Source organism: Artibeus jamaicensis, unplaced genomic scaffold (genome assembly GCF_021234435.1).
Source record: "Artibeus jamaicensis isolate MK-2021 breed Jamaican fruit bat unplaced genomic scaffold, CSHL_Jam_final contig_387, whole genome shotgun sequence".
NCBI classification, from domain to species: domain Eukaryota; kingdom Metazoa; phylum Chordata; class Mammalia; order Chiroptera; family Phyllostomidae; genus Artibeus; species Artibeus jamaicensis.
Genome location: NW_026521812.1, coordinates 91,408 through 115,380, shown reverse-complemented (window position 1 = coordinate 115,380; position 23,973 = coordinate 91,408). Strand labels below are relative to the sequence as shown.

General features: G+C 42.2%; 1 protein-coding gene across 1 annotated transcript in view; it reads left to right on the top strand.

Annotated features, from left to right (window-relative positions):
• The first annotated feature begins 3,001 nt into the window (after positions 1–3,001).
• ECT2L (epithelial cell transforming 2 like) overlaps positions 3,002–23,973 on the top strand; it is a 65,769-nt gene continuing 44,797 nt past the window's right edge. The window contains exons 1-2 of the mRNA XM_037137688.2: positions 3,002–3,067; positions 4,389–4,501. Coding sequence (XP_036993583.2) covers positions 3,002–3,067; positions 4,389–4,501 — 179 coding nt within the window. The remainder of the gene's footprint in view (positions 3,068–4,388; positions 4,502–23,973) is intronic.

Genomic DNA, 23,973 nt, shown 5'->3' with positions numbered 1-23,973 from the left:
TATTATCTTTTTTATACATTCTTGGGTTTGGTATTCTGATACTTTGATCAGAATTTTTACATCTATGTTTATAATAATAAACCTATAATGTTCATCGTTTATAAGGTCCTTGTTGAGTTTTGGTAACAAGGTTATGCTGACTTCATAAAAGGATTTGATAATTATTCCCACTTTTTCTGTTCTCTGGAAGATTTTCTTTAAGTTTACTGTTATATCTTCCCTAAATATATTTTTTATGGTTTTATTTATTTATTTTTAGAGACAGGAGAAGGGAGGGAGAAAGGGAGAGAAACATTGATATGTGAGCTGCTTCTTACATGTCCCCAAACAGGGACCTGGCCTACATAACCCAGGCATGTGTCCTGATTGGGAATCGAACTGGTGACCTTTTGGTTCACAGGCCAGCGCTCAACCCACTGGGCCACACCAGTCAGGGCTGTCCCTGAAATGTTTGATAGATACAAATATTGGTCCAATAGTAGGGTGCTACTATAAGAAAGAACAGCAACACATTTCAAATTATGTGATGTTAACATTCAATCTGGTACCATGAATTGGTTATTAGACACTTGAAAAGATGGCAACCCATGCCATACAGTGGGAAAAAATTATAAAACTGTAGTCTTGAATAGGGTAAAGGGCATATTATATATCTAATTAGTTTGTATTTTATGCAAAGAGTTAGAAGATTAATATTATTAGAATGAGTTCATTACCACTGGCTGCATTTGCCAAAGTACTACAAGAAATAAAGGAGCTCAGAAAATATTTTGGCTGGTTTGTGAGCAGGAGTATAAAGAAATGCAGAGACAGCCAAAAACCTCAGGTACTTGTAGGGTTGGAAGGTGTAACTGATTCATAGCTTCAACTAGTAAAGAAGCAACTGAAAAGGCCTTTGATCAACTAAGTCTGCTTTAAAGTCTGTCCAGTGGCAGGGCCAAGTCAAGGGCATGGCTGCCACACCCTTGTTAGGATCTCCAAATGGACCAAGGTGGTATCCAGCAAATACTGTCTATCGTAAAAACATCACAGGGAAGATAGACTTAGGGTTTGGTTCTTCCTAAGCAAGACTGACAGGCTCAAAATATTTGCAATTAAACTTAGAGGGAGAAAAATGTCTCTAAATAATTGTGGCCTGTAGCACTGCCTAGAATCAAGTGCAAACCTTGAGTTAGATTTTGAGGGCGTGGTATAATCAGAGGAATCATCAGCATGGTTTAAAAGAGATGTGATCGGGATTAAAAATAGTCATTGGGCCCCAGCCTTCTACAGCAGGATTTCAGAATCGCTATGGATTAACTCTTTTATACGTCATTCTTCTTTACAAATCATAATATTTATTATAGTTATGCTTTCCCTGTTCTACCATCATGTATACTGTATATAGGAGCTAGGGCCAGAAAACTTACTTTCTTAGTTCAGAGATCTCTAGGTCAACAGGAGCTATATCTGGATCTGTAGAGACTGTTATGAGTCATGCATGTCACCTGGAATCTAAGCTAAAAATACTGATGAGACGGAACTTTTGGGTTGTCTCCCTTAAAAAGTGGGTGAATGTGCTCTGTGTGGGGGAAGAGGAGGAACTGACCCACAGGCTAAATTGTGGTAGACTGCATTACTGTTTGTGTTCTTATGCAATCCTCTCCCCTTGAGTGTAGGCTGCACCTAGTGACTTGTTTTCACTAATAGAGAAAAAATGATGGGCTATCACTGCTGCAATTTGGTTACAGAGAGACCATAGCTTTTCTCTTGTGTGCCCTCTCTTGCTTTTTCATTTGCTCACTCTGTTGGGAGCCAGTTGCCCTTGAACTGCTCTATGCAGGAGCCCATGTGGCAAGGGAGGCAAGGGAGGTCTCCACCCAACAGCCAGTGAGAACCGAGGCCTTCAATCCAACAGCCTATGAGCAACTGAACCTGCCCAGAGTCACAAGAATGAGCTTCAAATCCTTCAAATGAGACTGGAATCCTGGCCAAACCCTTGACAGCACCTTCTTTTGAGAGACCTTGAAGCAGAGGTACCTGTTATGGATTTAATTGTGCCTCCCCAAATTCATGTTGAAACCCTACCCCCGCCCCGCAACATGACTATATTTGGAGACAGAACTTATAAAGCGGTAATGAAAGTTAAATGAGGTTGTAAGGGTGGGGCCTTAATCCAGCAAGACTGGTATCCTTCCAAGGAGAGAAAGAGACACTAGATCTCCCTCTCTCTCTCAGTCCCTCCCTCCCAATCTAAGGTCTTCTTTCTTCTAAGGTCTCACAAGACCTTCCTTAGAAGAAAGGTCTTGTGAGAACACAGCAAGAAGGTGGCCATTTACAAGTCAGGAAAAGAGGTCTCACCAGAAACCAGCCCTGACAACACCTTGATCTTGGACTTCGGGTTTTCAGAAGTGAGGAAAATAACATTTTTTGTTGTTCAGGCCACCAGGCCTGTGACATTCTGCTATGGCAGCCCTAGTAGCTGAAGACAGCGCTCCCCTAAGCTCTGTCTGGATTCCTGACCCACGGGAACTTGGAGATAATAACAGTAATGCATTAGCTTAATTTTTTCCTCTGCATTCTCTTTGACTTGTATCCTCAAAAGACAGGCAGGTGGACTGGCGCCTTTGTGCTCTTCAGAGTCTTGCTTCCAGGGGGGCAGAAATAAAATCTGTATTCCTGGCTGGTACAGAATTGTTCTAATTTCTAAGTCATTTTCCCAGCTGAGTGGAAACAGCTCTGGTTTGGAGTCATGTTTGGGTGCAATGAGATGAGGACAGAATGAATCACAATGACCTGGAGTATGTGAACTCCCTTGTGTGTCTGTGTGGATTATCTTCCATGGATCTATATGTAAAGGAATTGCTCTAAATATATAACTTCTATAAGGACAATATCAATATACTGGATGTTTCTGGTTGATCTTAATTAAACATCTGTTGAAATAAACCTAGTTTCTAGGACTGGAAGAAAATAATTTGCTGAAATGTCAGGTGGGAATTCTTCCAGAAAAACCCTGGAAATGGAGAGCTTCCGCACAAGATTCAGTGCCTGGACACCGTTTAGCAACAAGTCTTTAAACAGACAGGTGAGTCTCATACTCTAGAATAAAGCGAATTTCCTTTGTGAGGCTGATTTTACTACAATATGTTGGGTTGCATGTTGCCATATGCTTTTTTTCAGGGTGGAAACATCCCTAAACAATTTAGTTTTTGAATCACCTAAAACAAAAATAAACCTACCTTTGTCTGCACCAAAGACAGTTTCTTCTCACCCCAGTCCCCACGTCCTACCTATGGGGGGCTCCAGATCTGTCCCCCTTTTCCTCTGTACCTCCTGGGACGAAGAGCAACCTCCAGAGCACACACTGTTTACTGTGACAAAAAAAGAAGTGCTTCCGGTGGTGCGGAGAGAGTTAATGTACAGGGTGGGCGAAGGCAGCTTAACAGCTGTGAGGACGTGAAACAAAGAGTTCATTCTTGTATTATTTTTATTAAATTATTGTATTATTTATTTCTATTATTTGTCTTATTACTATTATCATTTCATGTCCTTAGTTCCAATGTATCTTTTAGTTAACGAGGGCTGGTAACTTAAGTCACCACTGCATAGCTCTCTGTATTTCTTTAATCCTCTCTGCCCTCCTGTGCCAACTGTATGGATCAGTGGCCTGGGGACGTCCCCTTTGAAAGGTAGCCCAGGAAGTAGTCAGATCTTAATGGAGGAGCTGGCTGGGCCCACAGAGCTCCTACAGGTTCAGGCCGGCTCACAAAGGAAGCAGGCCCTGCAGTCCGGGACCAAAGCCCGACTGAGTAATCCAGCCAGTGAGTGGGTACGTGTCATCCTAGCAAAGCTGGACTGAAACCCAGATTTGGGGGGATGCTGGTTCCTGGTGTATGTCTTCCCCGGAGACACGTCTAGCAATGCCTAAGGGGCAGTATTCACTAACTTTCATTTTGGCGGGTACAGTGAAGATACAGGACTGTGAGTTAGTAAAATCACACCTACTTCAAAGGGCCTTGTTTTCACAATTCCATGAGGGTAGCCTGCTTGTGATTTCAAGATGAAATATTTGGAATCTGTTGCCCCAGGCCATATGAGCTAAGGTAGAAACGAGAACCAGGATTCTTTTTACCTCTTTGTTTTGAAAGAGGCCTCCTTGGGCCCCTGTGTAATTATATCTCCCGCCCACCTTTTCCACCAGCCCACCCAACAAGCCTGTGCTTGTCCTTATCCAAAAGTGGGTTCAGCTGAAGGGAGAGACCTCTACTAAGTATGTGAAAACGCTTTGTGACCTGTAAAGCACTATGCAAATAGGAGCCCTGAGGTTGTTAGATTGCCGGAGGATTGCTAAGCAACTAAGAATATATTCAGCTATACAGACAACTGTCATTTTTTCCCCTCTATAGCTCTTTCAGGAAAGAGTTGCTCTTATAAGTCATTGGTTTGACCTCTGGACTAACAAGCAACGTCAAGAATTCTTATTCACGATATTTTTACGATGCACTAAATCACAATTAAGGTAAATGTGGCCTATTGATATAATTGTCATTGGTTCTTAAAGAAAATAAAGTGTAGTAAACTGTTTATATAACTCTTAAGGGTTTTTTTCCTTAGAAGTAAAATCAAACAAACAAAGCCACCGATGGTTTAAGGTTTATAAACACTCTTCTGCTGCTGCTTTCTTGAGGGGAAATGGAACATCTGGGGCTTTAATTTCAGCAGAGCACAGAGGGAGGTATTTAATTTTTGCAAAAACTTGTAAATAAAACTTCAGCCAGTGAAGTTTTAACATTGCCCTAGTATATTAAATCCTCCTTGGAACCATGAGACAGACAAGTATATCAAGTAGAGATGTGATACATAGGTAGGCACTCCATAAAGATGGGTTACATAAATGGATGGATCTGAAAAGTATCTGAGAAGCAACCATAGTAACAGCATTTAGGAATATGGGCAAGACTTGTACAGTAGTGGTCAGTGATTGTCAGTGGGCCCTTGTTCTTGCTCTTAACTTTCTCTCCTATTATGTCTACACTTTACTTTGAAATACTCCAGCAAAGATGGTGTGATATTCAAAGGTGTTGGCTGAAATACCAGGGGCAGCAGTATTCTGATCAGGAATTAATACTAGCATTGTATTGGGCAGGTAATGGTCTCAGTTATCACCTGATCCTTTGCTGATTAACACAGCAAATAGTTATTTGCTGTGTCCCTGGCATGCATCAGACATTAGTTATTATCAGAGCAACTAGTGGCTTGTCACCTTGTCAGATGAATGTTACACATGGGGACTCTTTAGTGAAATTAAAGATGTGAGACAGACTGAATACTCCAGAGAGCCCTGCAGGGTACCTGGAGGCGTCTGAAGAATCCAGCCATGCTGGTAGCAGGTGCTTGAAGGAATTGTTTCCTAGGTTTTATGCCCAAATAAATGGTCAGTCTGGGGGTTGCTGGTGGCCTGAGGTCAGTGGTGAGGGTAATGACAGCACCCCGTTCCTGGAACTTGTACTGTTTCCTGTTGTTTCTCAACTGAGCGAAACTTGCACCCAGAAGTCAGAGAGCTGGGTTTTAAACCTGCAGAACAGACTGTGTGAACTGGTTTGGGCTTATTTACCAAGGTGTTAGTGGCTGTCACTACAACCTGGTGGTGAGGTTGGGGGGACTTTGAACTTCTTAGGCAGCTACCCAAAAGTATTGGAGTGAGACTTGTGAAAGACCAAATTGGCTTATTTTAGTGGCAATGCCTGCCTCCCCCTTTTCCTTGCACCCTTCCCTGCCCATCTCTTTGGATGGGCCATTTCATCTCTTCTAGGGACTCACTCACCTCCTCCGTTGTCAGCTTTCGCCTGCATCTGTGGGCACATAGTGGATTGTTAACCAACTGTCCCTTATGAAGTCACTGAGTCACCAGGGGGAGACATATCTTCCTGGTTGTGTTGAAAAAGCTGCAAAAAGAGGCCATAGAAAAATAACTCTTCAGTCAACACTTAAAAAACAGGGAAGGGAACTTTTTATGGCAGGCATTGGCTAGCTTTTCTTTTACTCCAACTTGACAGCTTTCCAGATAAGAAAATAAAAGACCAAACCCCACATCTGTAATTGCTTTGTATTGTAGTCTCAGGTATCATAAACCAAGCAATTTTAGTTGTCAACACTAGAGGGCACTAGAGAACTGCTGGTATATTTTGAGGCTTATTAATACTAGGCCTGACATTGTGTCACTGGAAATTGTATCCTTTGTCTGATATCTGAATTCTTCTTTCTGTGGGACAAGGATATGGAACTAATCTGTTCAGTGAAATCACTTTGCTTTGTTTCCCAGCAGCTGTGTTTCTGCAGAGAGCTGTTTGTATTTCATAGTCCCACAAAGCTGTGAGGACTTGTTCGGAGCGGCCGATTGTAGGGGAAGTTGGCTGTCAGTGTTCAATTTCTGGTCTCTAGACTTGGCATCCTGAACGCATCTTGCATTTGTAGTGGTGGCTTCTGTTGTTTGATACCAATAAGTTCTCTCCCCAAAGCCTGGATTAAGTCTTTCTTACCCGCCTTTCCCCCCCTTTCTTTCGATCAGCCATTGCTTCTCTTCTACCGACGCCCACAGACCCCGTGTGCTCACGTCTGATCCAGCACAAACTGCGCTCAGGTTAGGTGAGGTCTTACAGCCCAACTCACTTTACTGCTCAGATTAAACTTAGTTCAACCAACTTCCTTTTAAACATCTTCATTCAGATATAATTCACATACAATGAAATCTACCCATTTAAAGGTACAGTGCAACAGTTTCAGTAAATTCAGAGTTGTGAAACCATCACCACAGTGGAAATCTAGAACATGTTCATCACCCCCAAAGGACACCCCCACCCGTGAGCAGTCTCCTCTTCTCCAGCTCCCAGCACTGGGAAACCACGAATACACTTTCTGGTTCTATGTATTTGTCTTTTCTGGACTTTTCATATAAATAAGATCCTACAATGTGTGGTCTTCTGTGACTGGCTACTTCCAAGTATTATGATCCTCTCGAGGTTCAATAATTTTGTAGCATGTATCCGCACTTCTTTTTATTGCCAAATAATATTCTATGGTATGGATAGGCCATATTTTATTTATTCATTCATCAAGTTGATGGACAGATGAGTAGCTTACACATTTTGGCCACTGTAAATAATGCTGCTATGAACATGTGTGTACATGTTTTTCTACATGGATGTACTTATGTCTTTTAGATATATACCTAGGAATGGAATTTCTGGGTCAAATGTTGACAGGACAATCAACTTCTTATAATTAAGTGTTTCTTTGGAATCATAGTTACTCCTATAGCCCCTGTTGCCTGATAACTGTGAATGAGGTTGTGAATAAATGGGAGATTTTAGCCTTCTTTGATGCCTGGAATCGTTGTGTAAGCCAAGCTATATATTTGTGCAAAATACCTCATTGTCCAGGCAGAGAAGCCATTGTGGTAGATGCTTTGTCTGGTGATTTCTGGATGACCCTGTTGTGCTCTGGGTGGTTAGAACTGCGAAGCTTAAGTAAGAGGCTGCAGTGTTGGTCAGAAATATGCTATCACAGTTTCTGTAAAAGCTCCTTCTCAGTCTCTGTGAGCTGTATTTGAACATCGAAGATGCTCCTTTCCTAATAGATATTCCATATTGTTAGAATTTAAAAAGGTTTCTTCAACAGTTTTACGATATTTAAGAGAGCTTCCAAAGGTCCAGCTTCTGAAACCATCCCTTTGGCAAATTCTCCCTCACACCTCACCTGAAATGTGCCTTCTCCTGGGAAGCCCTCCCCACTCATTCTGAATTCGCCCCCAGCAATTTTTACAAGCCTCTATCACGGCGTTTCCTCCAGTACCTTGTGCTTTTGTTGTCACGTGTCTACTGGTTTCCAGTGTGTTGTCTCCCGGCCACTTGGCTGGGCTCACCTTTCTCGTGACTCCTTAAAGGAAACTGGGCTGTTTGTGTCTGTCTCACCTGGGGAGAGAGACCTATGAGAAGCCTGCACCTGTCTCCCAGCCACACTGGTGAGACCGGTTTCAAATTGCCTCTGCTCAATCCCCGGGAACGCCCCACACAAAGGCCTTTTAGTCCAAGGCTGGAGCTGTTCAAACTTGTAGCTTTGCGTGGCGGGTGGGGCCACAGTCATGTAAAATCATTTCCAAGAGACAGATGGAGTGTGTGTGTGTGTGTGTGTGTGTGTGTGTGTGTGTGTGTGTTTCAGGGGGAGAGGGAGGTAGTGATCAGTGAAGGATTCACTTTCCTCATATGTCTCCCTCAGAGCCAACTGGCAGTGGGGTTGGAGGGGAGGCAGAGCTACCAACCAACGTACAGGTAAAGCTTCATGCCCCCCCACTCCGCCCCCGCAACTTCAGTACACCCACCCCCCTTTCCGAGCCGCCCCTGGGAGGGCTCAGCTGGGAACTGTGAGGAAATCCTGTAGACAACACAATTCTTGGTTAACTTTGAATGTAGAACAGCTACCTCACTGTGAGTGACTGAATGTCCATTGGAAAGAAGACTTCTGTGTGGAGGCAAGGGGTGGAGAGGGGAGGAAGCAGGGACACACCGGGTTCCTAAATATCTCACACAGTCTTCAAATTCGAGTCATCTTGACTCTTCCCTCCCTTCAGCTTGTGGTCTGGACATGTTCCTGCCCTTTCACAGAATTCCCATGGTCGTGGGCAATCATGTGAACTGTTAGTGTTTCTTGCTGGGGCAGGGGGTGTTAGAGGTGGATGAAGCTGAGAAAAAAAAAACACCCTTGAATTGAAAAGAAAGGGAGAAACCCAATTAAAAGCCCAAAGCCACTTAATTGGGTGGGGCTGGGGACAGGAGAGTGGAGGGTGAGAAGTTCATTGGCCTGTATTAGGAAAACCTGTGCACTTGAAGTTCTCACTTCTATTTTGTAAATGGTGTTTCTTTTAATAATGTGTAACATACCTTTGTAGCACTTGGTACCACCTGACATGTTATATTCAGTACTTGTTGGTTTACTTAGTGTCCGCCTGCCCACTAGAGGTGAGAACTCTGGGTAACTCTGCCTGTCCCAAGCACTTAGAACGACACCAGGTACATAGGAGCCCTCAGCAAATGCTTCATGAATGATGAATGAAGCTGTCTAAAACACTCCTATTACAGCAATAACAAGAAGGTACTCAGAAAGAGATTGTCATCTGATAGTTCTCAGGAGGAAAACATTTTTCGAGATCATAAAAGTTTTTGAATAGAGGTGATTACTAATGCTTTGCTTCATTCAAGACTTTTCATCATTTAATTAGTTCAAGACCCCTATAAAGCAAATCCAAAAGGAAGTAGGCACAGCAGTGAAAGCTAAGGGTGCCCTGCCACGCAGCTCCACAGGCTGCCATTTCACACTGTGACCTGTGGGAAGGGCACCTCCTGAAGTTCGTTGCACAACCTCCCAAACACAGCAGCCCAGGCAGTAGTACCAGCCATTTGTGAAATGCATGGCATTAGCTTCTGGATCTACCAAATGGAGAATTTGGGGCGGGACATGGAGACAAGGTTTCAAGGGAGTATCTGTCTGTATTCTGTATTTAAGAATCTCGTTAGGAAATATCCAGGAGGGCTGCATCAGAATTAGTGTCAAAGTGGCTGCCCGTGGGACCTCAATGGCCCAGCAGGTCTGAGAAGCCCTGGTAGCATTAGCCCTGAGAAGTCCACTTGTAGTTACCGGCAAGCATTACTGATGTTTGTCATCGTTCTCTGACTCTCTCTATTGATTTCCTGGTCAGGATGCTTTCAAGGGAAAATAACAGAAGTGCAGTTCAAAGAACCTTAAGAAGAAATGTGAGTAGACTGATGTAAGGTTTGTCTAGCTTCAGGCTGGGCTAGACACTTGGAATCAAACAGTCTTACTAGGTCTCTCCCTCCCTCCAGCCCCTTCATCTCTCCCTGCCTGTCTCTTTCTCTCTCTTATCTCAGCTCTGCTTCCCTATCTTTGTTGTATATAACTAAAAAGATAAGCACAAGACTGATAATTAGGAAATTATACATTTGTATTAGGGATAATAAAAAATAACTGTAGATAAAGAGATGTTTCATGTTCAAAAATGCCAATTCTTTCCAAGTTAATTTTTGAGTTCAATTCAATCTCTGTTTAAATCCCCAAATGGAGTTTCCTTATGGACCTTGAGAAGCTGATTCTAAAGCTAATCTCAAAAAGAAAATGGACAATGGTTAAGAAGACTTAAATATAAAGAAAAAATGAGAAACAGTAGCGCTGCCAGATAATAAAACCACTTTTATCCATTTAATAAATACCCCTTACAATCCAGCAATTTTACTTTTCAGTATTTATTTTGAATAGATAAGAAAACAAAAACACTGATTTGAAAAGATATATGTACCACTATATTCACTGCAGAATTATTTTAACTTGTCGAGATATGGAATAACCTAGGTGTCCATTAGTAGATGAATAAATAAAGATATGATATACATAGATATATATGTATATTCAATGGAATATTACTCACCAATATAAAAGAATGAAATCTTGTCTTTTGTGACAACATGGATGGACCTAGAGAGTACTGAGCTAATTGAAAAAAGTTATATAGAGAAAAACAAAGGCTACATGATTTCATGTATATGTAGAGTCTAAAAAAAGACAAAAAAAGAATAAAAAAAACAAAACACAGACTCAGATACAGAGAACAAACTCATGGTTGCCAGAGTAGGGGGTGGGGGTGGGGTGAGTGAAAAAGGTGAAGGAGGAAGAATAGGTATGAATTTCCAGTTGTAAAATGAATAAACTATGAGGATGTACTATAAAACACAGGAAATGGAGTCAATAAAATTATAATAAGTTTGCATGGTGATGTGCTGTGTAAAGTATATAAATGTCGAATCACTGTGTTGTACAACTCAAACTAATACAATATTGTATGCCAACCAAACATTAATAAAGAAAACTTTAAAAACAGTTTAGGGCTTACTGTAAAAAAGAAAAGAACCTTAAAAGTAAAAAAAAAGAAGAAGAAGAAGAAATACCCCCAAGTGGCATCTTAAATGTGAAGAGGAACAGGACTGAGATGAGTAAGAGCTTTGAAGGACAGGGGCTGGCGTGTACAAGGTTGGACTGGGCACACACTCGGGCAGCTGCCTCGATCGTTCCTCGTCTTCCTTTAATGCCTCTTCAGTGGGCCGTTCAGTGTGGATTACCCACCTGCCCATGCCATCCCCCCGATTCCTCTTCCTCTTCCTGATAGAAGCCCTGTTTTACCCCAGGTATCACGTGCACCAGGGGTGACTGATCACCTTGACCACCAAGGGTGAGTCAGGGTTAGACAGAAGCATGTTAATTCCATCCCTCTTGGAGGTGTCTGGCTTAGGAAAGGTGTGTAGATATTAATTCTGCCCAAGGAGATGTAAGAGAGTGGCTGCAAAGGAGCTTCTGGCAGCATTTTCTTCATACTCAAAGGGACTTAAACAGGACATGAGGAAGGAACATGGCCTCTTCCAACCACCCAGCCTGTGGCTGCTGTTGTGTGAGTTATGCTCAGACTAGTTAGTCATTTGGGAACCATCTCAGGGGATAATCCTGAGAACCGAAGCAAATGCTGAAGTACACCAAATATGGAAGTACTCTGGCCCTTGATGGCATCATGGAGTCCTTGACTTCACTAGCTCAGAGCTGCCCTGATTTTCCTTATTTTTTAAGGAAAGGCCATATATGACAAACCCACAGCCAATATCATACTCAGTGGGCATACCTAAGCATTTTTCTTAAGATCAGAAACAAGACGGGGATGTCTATTTCACCATTTTTATTCAACATAGTACTGGGAGTCCTTGCCACAGTGATCAGACAAGAAGAAGAAATGAAAGGTATACGAATTGGAAAGGAGGAAGTAAAACTGTCATTATTTGTAGATGACATGATACTATATAGAGAGAACCCTAAATATGCCACAAAAAAAACTACTAGAACTGATAAATGGATTTAGTAAGGTAACAGGATAGAAAATAAATATCCAGAAATTGGTTGCATTTTTATACACCAATAATAAATTATCAGAAAGGGAAACTAAGAAAATAATCCTCTTGGGGTGGTAAACACACAACACAATATACAGATGATGTGTTGTAGAATTGTGTATCTGAAACCTAAGTAATTTTATTAACCAATGTCACTCCAATAAATTCAGTAAAAATTTTTTACAAAAAGCAAACAATCCCATTTACAATTACATCAAAAAATATATGTAGGAATACATTTAATCAAGGATGTGAAAGACTTGTACTCAGAAAATTAGAAGACACTGAAGAAAGAAATCAAAGTGGATACAAGTAAGTGGAAGCATATACTATGCTCAGGGGTAAGATGAATTAAAATGTCTATACTGTCCCAAAGCAATTTATATTCAACACAATTCTTATCAAGATACCAAAGATGTATTTCACAGAACTAGAATGAATATTCCAAAAATTCATGTGAAACCACAAAAGACCCTGAATAGCCACCGTAATCTTGAAAAAGAAGAATAAAGTTGGAGGAATTGTACCACCCGATAACAAACTACCAGGCCATAGTAATCAAAGGCCATAATAATCAAAACAGCCTGGTACTGGCATAAAAACAGGCACATAGATCAACAGAACAGAATGGAGAGCTCAGCAATAAGCCCACGCCTTTATGGTTAATTAATATTTGACAAAGGAGGCAAAAACATACAATGGGGTGATGACAGTCTATTCAATAAATGAGGTTAGGACAATCTGACAGATAACATGCAAAAAATAAAACTAGACCACCTTACACCATTCACAGAATAAACTCAAAATGGATTAAAGGCTTAAATGTGAGACTCAAAACCATAAAAATCCTAGAGGAAAATGGGCAGTAAATTCTCGGACATTTCTTGTAGAACTATATAGTTTCTGCTGTATCTCCTTGGGCAAGGGAAACAAAAGAAAAAATAAAAGGGACTACATCAAACTAAAACTTTTTGTTTAAAATTTTTTAAAATACATTTATGGAATTTATAGATACAAAGAGAGAAAAAAAATCCAATGTGAGAGAGAAACATCGATGGGTTACCTCCCATATGCACCCCGACTGAGGATCGAACCTGCAACTTAGGTATGTGCCCCGACCAGGAATCAATTTTCCAACTAACTGAGCCACACCAGCAGGGGCCAAAGTAAAAAGTTTTTGCACAGCAAAGAATACCATCATCGAAATGAAAAGATAACCCACTGAATGTGAAAACATTTTCTCCAATGATGATAAAGGGTTAATGTCTAAAATTTATAAAGAATTTATCAGCCCTGGCTGGTGTGGCTCAGTGGATTGAGTGACGACCTGTGAACCAAAGAGTCACCGATTTGATTCCCAGCCTGGGTTGTGGGCCATGTCTCCAGTAGGGGGTGTGTGAGAGGCAACCACACACTGATGTTTCTCTCCCTCTCTCCCTTCCCCTATCTAAAAATCAATAAACAGGTCATAAACTAAAGGGGGGTGGGGAATGGTAGGGGAGGGGGTGTGCAGGGTGGGGGGGATGAAGGGGGGGAAACAGAACAACTGTAATGGCATAATCAATAAAATATATTAAAAAATAAAAATAAAAATAAATAAAATCTTGAAAAAAAGAATTTGATGCAACACACACAAAAAATCCCCCAAACAATTTAATTAAAAAATGAGCAAAGGATATAAATAAAAACTTATCCAAAGACATAGAGATGGTTAACAGACATACGAAAAGATGCTCAACATCACTAATCATCAGCAAAATGCAAATTAAAGCCACAGTGATATATCACCTCACACCTGTCAGAATGGTTATCATCAATAAATCAACAAACAAGTGTTGGAGATGTGGGGAAAGGGGGACCCTAGTGCACTGTCGGTGGGAATGCAGACTGGTGCAGCCGCTGTGGAAAGCAGTATGGAGTTTCATCAAAAAATTAAAAGTGGATCTGCTTTATGACCCAGGGATTCCACTTCGGGCAATATATCTGAAGAAACCTAAAACACTGATTGAAAGAATATATGCACCCTGTGTTCATTGCAGTGTTATTTACAACAGCCAAGATTTGGAAGCAGCCCAAGTGCCCATCAACAGAGGAGTGGATGAAAAACTGTGACACATTCACACAACGGAATACTGTTTGGTGGCAAAAAAAGAAGAAAATCTTACCTTTTGCAGCAGCATAGATGGACCTCGAGAGTATTAAGTGAAATGAGCCAGTCAGAGAAAGACAAATACCATATGATCTCACTTATATGTGGACTCTAATGAACAAAATAAATAAACAAACAAAATAGAAACAGACTCATAGGCAAAGAAAACAAACTGACAGCTGTCAGAGGGGAGGGGAGTTAGGGGACTGGGTGAAAAAAGTGAAAGAATTAAGAAAAAAATCATAACACAAACAACAGTATGGAGGTTACCAGAGGGAAAGGCAGGGTGAGGGGAGGTAGATGGGGGTAAAGGGAGACGGTGATGGAAGGAGACTTGTCTTTGGGTGGTGAACACACTGTATAATACACAGATGATGTGTTATAGAAGTGTACACGTGGAACCCATACGATTTTGTTAACCAATGTCACTCCAATAAATTCAATGAAATTTTTTTTTAATGAAATGAAGATAAACAGGTTTTAAAATGGTCTATAATAGTCCATTTACCAAGTTGTTACTTCTCTGGTCACACAGGGGTCCAACCTTTTGGCGTCTGCTGAGCCACACTGGAAGAATTGTTTGGGTCACACATTAAATACATTGCAACATGTGATCACAAGAAATCTCGTAATGTTTTAAGTAAATTTACGATTTTGTGGTGGGCCGCATTCATAGCCATCCTGGGCTGCACACAGTGTGTGAGCCGCAGGTTGGACCCCCCTAGAATCTAGCTGAGAACCAGCCAGATTTGGCAAAACAAGGAAGGATTAAGCAGTCAAACAGATGCCTTTTACATACTGAAGAGAGCCTTTCAGCCCTCAGTCTGAGTCTAAGTTGTTAATTAATTCAGGGCTTCAAAAGGAGTTATACATGGTCTTAAAAACACCACACCTACATCCAACCCTCTGTACCTGACTTTGGAATCAGCATCTGGAGCTGCTAGGCTGCCTCTTCTACCAGTGGGCTCTCAAGTTCACCAATGTTGAGAAGGGGCAGGCCCATCAGAATCACTTGGAATTCATAAAAACAGAGATTATGAGTTTCATCCATAGAGATGTTGGTTCATCACACCTGGAACCGGGCTGAGGAAGCTGTTTTCACCACATTCCCAGCGTGAGGTGGTGAACGCCCAAGTGTACGGCACAAGGCCTAGGAGACTTGAAGTCCCCAAGGCTTCTTCCCCCTCTCGATTCTGCTCCCCCTTGGAGGCAGAAACACGGAGCACGTGAGTGTCCCATCCCTTCTGTCCACAACGCAATGAAACAAGATCATTGGTTCAGGTTCTGTGGGTGCCTTTTTCATCTTTTGCTTGTGGTGCTACTTGATGCTTTTACAACGTGTTTCATTGTAAGCAACACTAAACTTGACACTAAAGGTGATAAAGGACACATTTTACTCTCACGTAACTGAAAAACCCAGAAGTAGGTTTGGCTACAGTGAAAGCCTGATCCTGAGGTTGGGAAATAAAACCAACACCTTGTTTCTTGTTGTCCCTCTGTTCTGCCTTCGGCAGCCTTGGCTTCGTTTATTACACTTTCTCCATGATGCCCCGAAGAAAAAGTGTTTCTTTGTTTGTGCTTTACTCTGATTGGACTAGTTTAGGTCCATGCCCACTTCTGACTAATAGCTGTGGCCAGGGGACTGGCCACAGGAACTGACTCAGCCTTCATCATGCACTTTGTGGGGGCAGGGATGGAGCCAGCTTCGTAGAAGCACATGGACTCCTGAATCGAAATTATTTTACCTAAAGAAGGGGAGGTAAAAGCTGAAGTCAGTGGCAAAAGCTAAAGTCTATTCATTCATCATCCAACAAATACTTACTGAGTGCCTGCTGCCTCCTAGGCACAGTCCTGACCGCATGGGACTCGACAATGAGCAGAGTATCAGAGGCAGTTCTGCCGTCTGAAGTTCATATTTTCATAGACTAAGACTTGTTGTAAAATAGAAAAAGGGGACTGTCCGTGCCTGTTATTGGATATTTGACCGTGTACGTTAACACCACTGTAAATATTTTGGGGCGTTTTGCACATCTCAGAAGTTAGAGCAGCGTGGTAGACTAAATAATGGCCTCCAAGTATGTCCCCGTCCTAACCCCTGGAATCTGTGGATTTACCTTATACAGTGAAGGGACCGTGCAGATGTGATGAAGGACTGTGAGAGGGGGGGATTATCCCACATTATCAGGACTCGGTGGTCCTTATAAGGGATGCAGAAGATGTCAGAGTCAGAGAGAAGGTGTGACAAGGAAGCAGCAGGAGGGAGAGAGGGAAAGAGTTGAAGACCCTTTGCTGCAGGCTTTGAAGGTGGGCCAAGGGACACAGGCAGTACAAGGGCCTGAAAAGGGCAAGGAAACAGAGCCCCCCTGAGAGCCCCTGGAGGGGCCCATCCTACAACCTGGGCTGTATCCCAGGGAACCTGATTTCAGACTTCCGACCTCCGGAGCTGAGAAAAGAAATCCACACTGCTGTGAGCCCCTAACTTGGTGGTCGCCGGTTGTAGCGACAGCAGGAAATTAAGACATGCAGTGATTTTCTCTTTCTTTTTTCAACTTTCATTATTTTTCTTTCTTTATTCTAACTTACACACATTTCTTTAGCCCTTTTCCAAACCATAAGCACCCTATTAGGTGCTGGGACAGAGCAGCAGATAAGACAGCCACCACGTCCTTGTTCAGGGGACTTACAGTCCAGCGGAGGAGATGGACTTCAGTGGTGAGTCCAAGATTGGTCTGAGTTGGAGAAGCCAACAAGAGTGGAAACACAGAAACAGTGCTTGGTTTGCACGGCAGTGCACATCCAGTGTGCAGGATGTCGGTGTCAGCAAAGGACACAGGGGACATGAAGCAGGAGTGCTCGGCGCATGGCAGCGTCCTTGTGTAGGGCAGTGTTTGGGCGGCAGGGATGGTCAGCCTGACATGGAGGAGGGTGGTGGCAGCACCCCAGAAACATCGCCCTAAAGACCCATCGTCGGCTTATGTGGTTATTTATATTGTTGCAAAAAACAGCTTTTCCCCTGTCACATGACTTGGATCCACCAGCTGGTTCCGGACAAAGTTTCTCGCTCCTCCCCCAGCACCATGTCTCTTCACTGGCCTTGGTTGTATAACAAACTGGGAAAGGGATGCTGCAACTGTGCGACAATGGCAGGTCCGTGTGCGTGCATCGTTCTTTGTGTGCCACAATCCGGGTCTGGCCTGGCCAGCTCAACAGGTATCAAGTAAATAGCTACAACTGTGCTACGTGACGGAGGAAAAGTAATGGGGACCTCATCTAGTCCAGGGGGTGGGGAAAGCCTTGACTGAGGATTTGGCTGGAGGCTGAAGATGCAGTAGGAGTTAGACAAGCAAAGATTGGAGAAAATGTGTCCACCTGACGGGAACAAGTATGAAGCCTTGGGTTGTTTTTGCCTATTCAGTAGTAATACCAGGATTTTAGAAAAAGATTTTATCTATTTATCTTTAGAAAGAGGGGAAGGGAGGAAGAAAGAGAGGGAAAGAAACAGAGATGTGAAAGAGAAACATTAATCGGTTGCCTGACCCGGTATTGAACCCACAACCCAGGCATGTGCCCTGACCAGGAATTGAACCGGTGACCTTTCTGCTTTATGGGATGATGCCTAACCAAGTGAGGCACACTGGTCAGGGTAATAATACCAGGTTTTGAAGAAGCATTGAAAAATTGGGATAAAGTAAAAGAGTACAACACCGATCACTCATAATCCCACTACCCAGATACAACCTAGTTTTTATACATATGTGCACCCTTTCATATAACTATGAATTGAAATATACAAAATATTTTAAATCTTTAAAAAACCTCTTCAGTTTCCCCTCCTTATAGCTATGCTTTTTAATTTTTTAAGATTTAATTAATTTATTTTTAGAGAGAGGGGAAGAGAGAGAGAGAGAGGGAGAGAAACATCAATGTACAGTTGCCTCTTGCATGCCCCCTACTGGGGACCTGGCCTGCAACCCAGACATGTGCCCCGACTGGGAATTGAACCAGACACCCTTTGGTTTGCAGGCTGATGCTCAATCCACTGAGCCACACCACCCAGAGAATGTGCTGTCTTATTCACTAAAGACTTTAGCACCTGGTTCTCCATTTCCTTTATGCCCCAATCCTGGTCATTATTCTGTGTCCCGTGGGCATCCGCATGGAAACCCATCTAATACAGACCCTTGCCAGGCTACACACAGAGTGTTTGTGAAGCAACCAGACAAGAGAGAGAGGTACTTAGGCACCTAGAGACCAGGTACCTCGGCCCAACTCCCTCACCACTCTCCGGGCCGCGTCTCCAGGCTGTTCTTGTCCCACTCATTTTTACCACAATTTTGGCAGCTTCTTTCCAATTCTTATCAGAAACTTAAGAGCAGAGAATTAGATTCAAGTCCCGTATTACTAAGCCTTGTTATTTTTGCAAAGTACACATTGTACATTCTGTGGCACACTGCAAAGTATTATCATGAATTATTTAAATGAAGCTGTCCTTGTCACAGTAAACAAGCAACACACATTTTGTTCGTTGTCTCCTTCCATGTTGTTATTTCTCTTCACAGATTTCTTACATTGCAACATTAACTAAAATGCAATGAGCCACAATGTCATTACTGCAAACTAGCCTGCTTCTGCCGCTCATGGAATGATTTCTTTTTTAATGTGACCGAAGCATTTTCTCTTCTTCTTGCCTCAGATTCATTATACTTGAATGTGTCCTTGTAGCAGTGCTGACAAGGAACAAACATAAAACATGTATAATTGAGATTTTCTTTAAAAAGTAACCCAGACTCAATGCTGCTCTTTTGCTCTGCTGGTATGGAACAGGAGAGGCAGGGGTGGGAAGGGGCGTGGCGGCAAAAACGCCGAAGGTACTGAGACCCATCTTTGAAAAAGAGGCTGAAAACATTCCCGTTTTGCACCTTCTCCTTTTTTTTTAGAATTTTATTTATTTTTATTTTTAGATAGAAGGGAAAGGAGGGAGAAAAAGAGATAAAGAAACATCAATGTGTGGTTGCCTCTCCCACGCCCCCTACTGGGGACCTGGCCCACAACCCAGGCGTGTGCCCTGACTGGGAATCGAACCGGCGACCCTTTGCTTCACAGGCCTGTGCTCAATCCACTGAGCCACACTAGCCAGGGCTGCATCTTCTTTTATTGATCTGTTTTGTGATTCTAAATGAGAGAAAATTGTCTGTCAGGGGCTGTGAAATGACAGTAAAATGACTATAAAGGCTGCCTCAGGCAGTGATGAGTTAGGCCAGGGATCCTTTGAGATGCACTGTTCTGGGTGTTGGCACAGGCTCATTCAGCCTGAATATTAACCTCTATCAACACTGAGAAGGTTCCCCTGGTGGCATTTCTGTGTGTGGACACTACGCGCTGCCAGGACAGGCACAAGTCCTTTCTTTGCCCCCTGCTTACATCACACACACGCACACACACATGCACACATGCATGCACACACATGCACACACACTCATCCACTCCCCAGACTAACGCGCCAGAAGCCCATCTCAGAGCCACTCTGTCTGTCTCAGGTTGTGACAAGGCTGCCTGCGCAGTGATCAAGAGGGAGCAGTGACTTAAAGCCCGGGGAGTAGGAACACAGAAAGAATAGGCAACCATCACACCTTAGAACTAAAGCAGGTAGCCTCTTCTTTAAAATAACTTTTTTTGTTTTGTAATAATTTTTCACTTCCAGAAAAGTTGCAAAAATAGTTTAACTAATTTCTTTATGCTGTTCACTTGGATGTGTCGATGGTTAAAATTTTGCTGTATTTTGCCATATTATTCCAAATCATTTGAGAGTAGGTTGTAAACATGGTGTCCTAAAAAAACAAGGACAGTCTGCCGAACAGTCAAAGCACCATCCTCCCCTATCAGGGCATCAGCAGGGACAGGGCACCACCATCCAACCCACAGCCTCCGTTCAATATTGCTGATCGATCCAACAATATCCCTGACAATTGTCCTTTCCTTCCCAGTCTAGAATCCAGTCCATGGTCACCCAGTGTATTTAATTTCCATGTCTCTATAGCTACCTTCAATTGCTCACTGTTTCCTTGTCTTTTCTCACTTGACACTTGGAAAGGACAGATGTGCTGCTTTGTTGAATGACCTTCAATTTGTGGCTGGCTGATATGTCCTTAAGACAACTTTCAGGTATTACATCACTGACAGGAACAGCACAGAAGCGATGCTGTGTTCTCGGTGGACCATGTCGGCGGCCAACCGTGACAATGTGTCCCACTGCTCGAGACACTGACTTTACCACTTGCTTGGGATGGCTAATCAGGAAGTATTTTGTACTTATTAATTCATAAGTAACTAAAGTATATTTAAATGATTATTTAAAATTTTTTTATTGTACGCTTCCCCATTACCATTTAGTCCCCTTATACCCTGCCCCCTGTGCAATCACCACACTGCTGTCCATGTCCATGAGCCCTTTTTCCTTTGTGCTCAACCCCTCCACCCCTAGTCCCCCCACCCCTTAGCTGTCAACCTGCTCTCTGTCTATGAGTCTGCCTCTGTCTTGCTTGTTGGTTCAGTTTGTTCATTAGATTCCACATAGGAGTGAAATCATATGCTATTTGTCTTTCTCTGACTGGCTTATTCCACTTAGCATAATGTTCTCCAGGCCCATTCATACTGTTGCAAAGGGTAAAATTTTCTTCTTTTTTATGGCCAAGTAGTATTCCATTGTGTAAATGTCTCATTGTTGTGTTATCCACTCATCTGCTGATGGACCCTTGGGCTGCTTCCATATCTTGGTGTTAGTAAGTAATGCTGTAATGAACATAGGGGTGCTTATGTTCCTTCGAATTAGTGTTCTGTGTTCCTTCAAATATATTTCCAGAAGTGGGATTGCTGGGTCAAAAGGCAGTTCCATTTTAGGTTTTTTGATGAAACTCCATACTGTTTTCCACAGTGGCTACACTGATCTGCATTCCCACCAACAGTACAAAAGGGTTCCCCTTTCTCCATCTCCTCGCCAGCACCTGATTACTTTTAAACTAACTAGAAATATTTGAATCTACACAAATATCCTGTTTATCTGCAAACTTGTTTGATGCATCCATTGATGATTCTAATCTAAAGCATTTATTACTATGGAAGCTTCCAAGAGGTGATTTTCTAATTTAATTCCTTCACATGTAGTAGTTGGAATTCTGTTGTATGGTAGAACTTGTCCTTCTCCCAAGACTTGTAGATGAGGCCCACGTTAAGCCCACAGTTGGGGTTAATTCATGGTCAGGGCTTTCTCTGGGTCTAATGGATGTCAGCACCCTGTTCATGAATGTAACTATGGTTCTCTTTGTCCCTAACTGGAGGTGCCATTTTCATTTCCTATTGAAACTTTCTGAGGCTTGACCTACTTTGTGGGAATTGAGGCAGAGAAGACACACTGCAGAATAAGACCTGTTCAGAGTCACACGTGCTTTTTCAGTGAGTTCATCTGTCCCTAGTAGGACCCAGGGCAGCAGGAGACACTTGAGTGAGAAACAGTTATACAGACCCAGCGGCCTGAGGTAAATGACTTCTGGTAAGTTCTTGTGGCCAAAGTTTCCAGTCTCCCAGCTGGGAGACTGGTCACAAGTGTCTGTAATTCCACGAAGCTTGGATGAGATTAGGAGTTCCAGGGAAGAGTTTGGTTTACCGATGCCTGGGTTGCTTCCAGACTTTCTTATTCTGGCGTTTCTTATTCAGTGATGACCACCTACCTGGTGGCCTGGGATGGTAGCAGATGCTTATGGCTAATATCTAAGGGTCACAATTGTTTTCTGTGCATTTGTTTGTTTTTGTAGTTGGTGGCTGTAGGGCCAGCAGCGCCTCTTTTATGGGCTGTCAAATGTTTCTTTGGCCTACACCACGCCAAGATGATCACTTTGATGGGGCCTTGGATGGTGTGTTCTTTCTAAATCCGCCTGTGCCTAGGCAGCTTGAAATGCCACGTGAAAAGTGTTCTTGATAGATGCCATATAAAACGTTTTCTTTATAGATGTCACATTAAGAAATTATTGTTGAATTTATTTGGATATGATGACAGTATGAGAATATATATATATTTAAAATATTCTCCTTATTTAGCTTACACAATGAAGTGTTTATAGATAAAATGATATGATGTCTTAGGCTTGTTAAAATAATGTGGATGCGGGTGAGAGGAGGAGGAGGAGGAGCCAGAGGGTGGGGAGAAGGAGAAGAAAGAGCAGAAACGGATTGGGTACAAGATGAAAATTATTTAAATTAATTAATGGAATCATAATGCTATCACAAATATTAAGGTGAAATAAAGAAATGTTTAGGTAAAAGGAAACTGACAAAATTTGTTACCAGAAGACCCGCAGTAAGAAGTGCTAAAGTCCTTCGGGACCAGGAAATTGATACCAGATGGAAACTGAGATTTATAAGCAGGAATGAAGAGCACAGGAAATGGTAAATGGGTGGGGAAATATAAAATATCTAAGTTATTTAAATTCATGGGACTGTTGAAACAAAAACATTGCACGGTGGGGTTTGTAAGTAGATGCAGCGTGTGTGTCAACAGAAGCACGGAGGATGGTGAGGACCACACCGATACACCGGTTTAACGTCACAGTAACACTAACTTCACGTAGGCATGAAAAGTTGAAGATGCACATCGCACTTGCTACAGCAAGTTAAAAGTGTAATTAAAGACGTCTAAAAGCTAATAAAGGAATTAAGACAGAATACAAAAAATCATTAATTCCAACAAAGCAAAGAGGAGAAATAAAGTTTCATAAAACAGATGGAACAACCAAACAACAAAATGAAAGCTTTGATTCAACCGTATCAATAATGATATTAAATTATAAGGGGACTAAACCCTCAAATAAAGGGATGGTTGTCAAATGAGCTAAAAACAAGATCTGTGTCCTGACTACGAGGGATTGATTTTAAGTATAAAGAAACAGATTAGCTAAAAGTAAAAGGATAAGAAAAGATACAACACACAAACAGCTTTAAAAAAATAGTAACAGCCTTGGCCCGGGTTGATTTTCTTTCCTCCTCTCCCCTCTCGAAAATTTTAAATATAACAAAATTGATAAACTCCTAGCAAGAGTAACCAAGAAAAAAGAAGAAAAATACAAATTATCCAATATTAGAAATGAAAGAGGGGCCATCGCTACAAATCTTCCAAACATTAAAAGGGTAATAGAAGAAAATTATCAATAATTTTATACTCATAAATTCAACATTTAAATAGTTGTTTTGTAGATTCCATAGTTGTATGTAATTGTTTTGTAAATTCTACATGCAGGTACATGCAGTGAGACAATTTTACTGCTTCTTTTCCAATATATACGTCATGTATTTATCTTGTGCTGAGCTGGCTAGGATGTCCAGGGTATGTTAAGCTGAGTAGTGAGAGTGGACACTCTTACTTAGTTCCTGATATCAGGGGGAAGGTATTTCATATTTCACCACTAAATGTGATTCAGCCAGAGTTTTTTATTCTAATTGTACCGGGAAGCCGTTCTGAGTTTTTACGCATGTATGTGACATCATCTGATCTGCATTTAAACATCCACCTGGGCTGCTGCGTGGAGAATGGGGTCTGGGAAGAGGAGAGTGGAAGCAGGAGATGATCAGGAGGCTGCTGCAACAGTGTAGGGGGGGCTGCAGGTGCCTCGGTCCAGCGTGACAGCAGCAGAGGTGGAGCGACGTGGGTGGGTGTGGGCTGTATTTTGGAGGTACAGCTGGCAGGCCCTGCTGACTTACTGAATGTGGGGGGAGGGAAAAGGGGGAAAGAAATTTCCGATTTATAGCTTAAACAACTAAGGCTGTTTCACAGGTTTTTTCTCTTGTGGATTTAAA